Source organism: Sebastes umbrosus, chromosome 6 (assembly GCF_015220745.1).
Source record: "Sebastes umbrosus isolate fSebUmb1 chromosome 6, fSebUmb1.pri, whole genome shotgun sequence".
Lineage (NCBI taxonomy): Eukaryota > Metazoa > Chordata > Actinopteri > Perciformes > Sebastidae > Sebastes > Sebastes umbrosus.
The window spans coordinates 16,387,912-16,393,911 of NC_051274.1; the positions used below are offsets into that span (position 1 = coordinate 16,387,912).

The window sequence follows — 6,000 nt, forward strand, 5'->3', positions numbered from 1 at the left end:
CTTATTATTAATGATTAAGGTAAAGTATTTCCTGATTGTCTGTTTTTGTTTTTTGAATCAGATTATTGCCGTGTCCCCTAAATCATGTTCACGTGTGTGTCGGTGCAGGCATGGTGCTGTTGTTTGTGGTGTGGATCAAGCGCAGAGAGAAGGAGAGGCACACCAAGCAGCTGCTCATCGACCCCGAAGACGATGTCAGAGACAACATCCTCAAATACGACGAAGAGGGAGGAGGAGAGGAGGACCAGGTGAGATCGTGAGAGACATACACCCGCACACACACACATGCTTCCTGTGTCGACCTCCCGTGCCAACTTACATCTGTATGCCCGTGTTGGTGTGTATAGGACTACGACCTGAGCCAGCTGCAGCAGCCCGACTCCTTGGAGCACATCATCAGCAAGCCGCCTGGTGTCCGCAGGGTGGACGAACGTCCCATCATCCCCGAGTCCCAGTACCCAATCAGACCTGTTGTGCCCCACCCTGGAGACATCGGGGACTTCATCCACGAGGTGAATTTACACTCGCACAGCGGACACACATTTCACATGCGCAAGAGCTCAGCCGTCATTAGATTGTTCCTCCCAGAGTGAGCCGGGCCTCTCACTTCCACTTTCCATCGATCTGACATTTAATGTGATTACTCATATCTGGATGCTGTTCAATATGTAAACGCCAGTATGGCGGTGATGGGAACAGCATAGAGTTTTGTTATATTTTACAGCTGCTCTCACGGCGCCAGCTTTATTCGCACACACACACAACTCCAGCGTTGGCACACCGATGCGAGAAAATGCTGATTGACAGACTCGTGACAACACGTTCACACTCGAGAGGTGTTGGCAGCTGTTCAGCTTTGATCCATCCAGCCTTGACTCTCCCTCTCTCTCTCTCTCTTTCTCTCTCTCTCTCCCTCTCTCTCCCCCGCTCACACATGTACTCACCTGATCTCGCTCCAGCAGTCTGGTAAAACACAAACACAGCAAACACATGGTGTTCCTGCCACGCACTGTACCCCCGGGGGTTGAGGCTTTTTAGGTTTCTATCCGTAGCATCTCTCTGTATTTCAGTGAAGTGGATGAAGTCCATTCTCTGCACCTGCCTAACCTTCAGGTCAATGGCCCTCATTTGTCATTCTAAGAAACATGTGGGGGTTTGCACGCCGGCAGAAAACATACAGATCTGTTTACATCTCATTAATGTAACAGGAACAAAATATTGAAGAATCAAATTCAGACCTGACCAATACATCCCGTTAGTTATGTATTTTAAATACATGAACACCTTACAGGTAATTCATTTTGAAGGTGTGTGAGATTGTTTCTGATGCTGTTTGTATGAGTTTGTGTGCGACTGGCTGTGTTTGGTTTTGTGTCTCGTCTCTGTTCCATTTCTTCTGCTGTTCTCAGGCCTCTCTTCCAAAAGAGATCCTGAGCTCAATGAGACTACCTGATTAAGTAACGGTTGTAATAATTTAGGCCTACTGAGCTTTACCATAGGAACTTGCCTCTATGAAGCCAGTAGTGGTTGAACTATTTATGCTGTTTTCTTATTTTATTTATTCAGTTATTCCAAATCTACCAAAGTAGCTTGTTGAATATTACATTTCAGAACTCAAGTATGGTGACAAACATTACAGTATACACTGTTATTAGAAAAGACTCAACTTTATTGTACAAGTACGGAGCAGAGTATGAGTACAGTACAACAATATTATGTCTTTCCAATCATTTTCCATGTACAATGCTATGTATCCTTAATTTGGCTGCATACAGTATATGTTTCTCAAACAGATGTGAGACTGAACATAGGGCTACGATAAAGATGGAATTGATAAATGCTAATAGCAGAAAGTTCAACTTAGTTATAGTAACTAGAAGTAGAATATTGAGATTATGCATACAAATACCAGCTTATGAAATATTATTTATTGTTTTAGATTAAACTACCGATCAGTATACAAAGTAGAAGTCAAATCTTGACCAGCTGCAGCAAAATGCTGCTAATAATTCAATTACAGAATACATACATAATATAACACTATGAAAGGGTCATCCAGTACAATGAGTACCAATTTACACATAAAGGTTTAACAGCTCATTATGTAAGGGATAATGTACAGCTAGCGGGTCATTGTTGTGAAAGAATCCCAGACAGGGCGATGCTGCACGAAGCGGAGGGGTTTCCAATCGCCCTGAAGGGGATCCTTTCACAACAATGACCCGCTAGCTGTACATTATCCCGCTTATTACACGGCTACTTACTGAAGAAATCAATATTCTGACACAAAAAAAGGTCCATCAGAGTCCGACATCTGTACTGCGCCCATCTGTTATACATAGCAGCGGTCTGTTATACAGAAATTACAGACCGCAGAACGCCATTGACCAATCAGAATCGAGTATTCAACACAGCCGTGTTATAAAACATTATAGTTGTATAAGGTCTTCTATGGCTCTGAGGAAATAACCCTGATGATGTCACAGGGTTTTTCTCAGCCTGGGGCTCGTAGGCTACACATTTATAACAAAAAGAAAGACGTAAGCATTTACCTACCTATAAGGAATGGATGCTTTTGGTTGCATCATGAGAAATATAGGACCCAGTATTTTTAGAATTAGTAATGAAAGCTATAGGGAGTCATAACTGAACATACACTTAGCTTCAAACAAACAATATACTGGCTTTCCCTCGATTTGAATCACTTCCTCATTCATAATACTCCGCCAACAAATTAGCCTACAGTATACTGTGAATGTCTATAAGAGCTTAACATGCATATTGTAGTTAGCGAAGGGTGAATTTGTTTTGGAAGGATGTGCCATCGGTTGCGTGTATGTGTGGGTGGGTGTGTGTGAATGAGCCTTTAGATCCTGATGAACCTTGTATGGTATCCTCTGCCATCAGTGTATGAATGTGTCTAAATGGGTGAATGTTTTAAAGCGGTTTGAGTATTCAGAAGACTAGAAAGGCACTATATATATGCAAGTCCATTTACCATTCACCTCTGCTTCAAAAAATTGACTGGTGTGTGCAATAGTGAATCGCTGGCGCTGACTTCCAACAACTTGTTGCTTTTCCATCAACCTGTCTTTTTTCATCACTGCATGTTGAGTACTGACCGCTAACTTCCTCCTCTTTGTCTGGTTTAGGGTTTGCGAGCAGCAGACAATGACCCCACAGCTCCTCCGTACGACTCCCTGCTGGTGTTCGACTACGAGGGCAGCGGCTCCACCGCCGGCTCCGTCAGCTCCCTCAACTCATCCAGCACGGGGGACCAGGACTATGACTACCTCAACGACTGGGGTCCCCGCTTCAAGAAGCTGGCCGACATGTACGGAGGAGGCGATGAAGACTAAATCTGTGTCAGTCAGTCCCACACACACAAACAAACACACCCCCTCGTCCCGTCAGCTGGCCTGCCATGCTCTGCCCCTCTAACACATGGGGCTATTCCACTCTTATTGAACACAAGTTAACAATGACATGTTCACACTGACCAACCAACCAATCAAATTACCCACCACAGAGGGCCGGTGTGTGAGTCAGTTTCGGGTGCTCTTCTCAACCGTCTCCTGCTCTAAGACTGAAATGGAAGCTCTGAATTGCAGGCTTCTCATAGTTTGTATTTTCAAACGCTTGTGCTATTTTTTTTTTTCATTTTAGTTTTTATGCTAGATGTAGGGTTTAGGTTTTAGTAGTCCGATTGTTTTCCCTTTTTAGTTTGTGTAGCTTTTTTTTGTCCCCATTCCCCTTTGATTCAAGCCGTTCCCTATTCCTGAGGGTTTTCACTTTTCCCTCGCTGTCAGCCCCCGCCCACCTCTCTGCAGAAGCTTTAGGTTGAGCTGCTTGCTTTGTCTGAGGGGAACAAAAGGGAAAAAAAAGAAGAACACAGATATGAAAGTCCTTCCTGCACGGAGGGCCCTGGTTTATTCTTTTCTTGAACTTGAATTACTTAGAACAGAAGCACTGTTGTTTAAAAAGTGCCTTCAGTGGTGCGTATTTTAGCAGACTCCCGCTAACTCAGGATTGGTTGCCATTTTCTGGGCTTACATGCCCCCATATGACCCCTGACCCTTTAACTCAGACCTTCCCTTGTCATTTCTATCGCCCTGCAGGGCTGTGGTAGCTGCAGGAGATGTCAGTGCCGGTTTCAGAGCAGCATTGACTGGCTTACGAGGGGACGCTTTATGTAGACGTACTGTACATAGGCCTACAGTGTGTCTGTAAGTTATGAACAAATCATTAACTTTTCAAGTCAGGCATATCTGTGCTCCTAGATCACAGCCAACTTGAATGTGATTACTGAAGAAATCACTAAAATACGTAATGGGACTGTCTTAGAGAAGAAATGCATCGCGTGTCTTTGTTTATCGTGGCTTCAATAGCAGCTGTGTTTGTTTTGAGCTCTCAGTATTTGCACAAATCTCGATAAGGCTTGTTACAGAATTTTGAAGATTGACAAGTCGTGTGTGTTACCTCTCTAATGTTATTGTATATGAAGTACGTATGAGGGTTATTTTAAGGAGACTTTGCCTTTTAAGATGATTTAAGGTTTGCATGTTTATCCCTTCACCCAAAGGTAATTAACATGGCACCATGTTATTGTGTGGTAAATGTGTCAAAGAAAACTATATAAACTGTACAAACATGAGGGAAAAGAAAATACTAGATGACTTCAAATAGCTCCGATAGCGTTACATATGGTTTACAAGCCCCTATTCTGAGATCCCTTTCTCTCTTTTTTTTTTGATTCACTGTTGTTTCTCAGCAAACTTTTAATATACAAAACTTCGGTGCTGGTCCCTGTCACAGAAACTGGGGGAATTGAGCCTCAGCCAGGGATTTAGCGCCTTCACAATCTGTCTCTCTTCAGGCAGCATTTCATTCATCTGAAATTTTCTCCTGAAATGTTTGGCTGCAAGTTCAAGAGGTTTTGAAAAGAAGTTAGAGGAAGGGAAAGTCTGTTATGAAGTTCTGCATATTATCAAAGCAGACTTGCAAAACTAAAGCTTCAGTAATAGCGCCTTTAAAAGACAGACATTTTTGAAAGACAGTTTTGTTGTGACTTAATGAAAAAGGCAGCACTACACATGGGCTTTTGTAATCACATTTCAGACCCCGAGACCTGCACATAGAGAACTGGACAAAAAAAAAGAGCTTTAGCCTTTTGTATTAAATGTGCAAAACATTTCAAAGAGGGATCAGGGAGATGCTGGTGAGTGATAGAAAGGTTTAATCATTCCTTGTCTTCTGAGTGCCCATTGAAACGCTCCTCGGTTGTAGCCAGTTTCAGCTTGATGTGGATTGACCAGAGGCCTGTACTACGAAGCGAGTTCAACATACCCAGGGTATCTTATTATCTGGTTTAACTATCCCTAACAAACGAGATCCCACTAAAAGGTCCTACGACGGTGGTTATCAACTCGGTAAATCAACACAGGGTTTCATAATCTGGCTGTGAGCGCGTTCACATAAACGGGGCGGTGTTTGCAGCATATGACCAATCACAAACATGGACAAGTCTAAAGCCTTGCGGACAGACAGGCAGAGCGGCACATTTTACAAAGAAAGAGTGAAATATATTAGACAAATACAACAAAATTAAACACATAATCCAGACTAAAAGTAACACATTTTAAGCTGCCAAATGCAGGAAAGACAGCTGGAAAAAGAAAAAAATGCCAATGTGTGAATGTGTAAATTAACAGATTTATTAATTTAACGGAATACTCAAAAGTCAGATATAGTCGTCAAGATGGGGCAGTGATATTATAAATAGCTTTCAAAAGTGTAATGGTTGAGTTAATTGCACTTCATTATCCCCTTTGGTAGAGTTTTGCCGTGAATGACTATTTCAACCTTCTTTCAGCTGCGTCCCTGACGGTGTGAAATGGACTTGAAAGCAAGTAAAACAATAAATATAAAAACATAATTCAAAACGGTAAGTGTCCACAGTATAAAGCCAGCTGTCCTTCCTGCATTTATCAGTTTAAACTG

At 42.5% G+C, this 6,000-nt stretch overlaps 1 protein-coding gene across 1 annotated transcript in view; it reads left to right on the forward strand.

Annotated features, from left to right (window-relative positions):
• The window catches only part of LOC119489326 (cadherin-4-like), a 276,141-nt gene extending 270,711 nt beyond the window's left edge, over window positions 1-5,430 (forward strand). The window contains exons 15-17 of the mRNA XM_037771595.1: window positions 109-248; window positions 348-512; window positions 3,153-5,430. Of these exons, the coding sequence (XP_037627523.1) occupies window positions 109-248; window positions 348-512; window positions 3,153-3,359 (512 nt within the window). The 3' untranslated portion in view covers window positions 3,360-5,430. The remainder of the gene's footprint in view (window positions 1-108; window positions 249-347; window positions 513-3,152) is intronic.
• The last annotated feature ends 570 nt before the right edge of the window (window positions 5,431-6,000 follow it).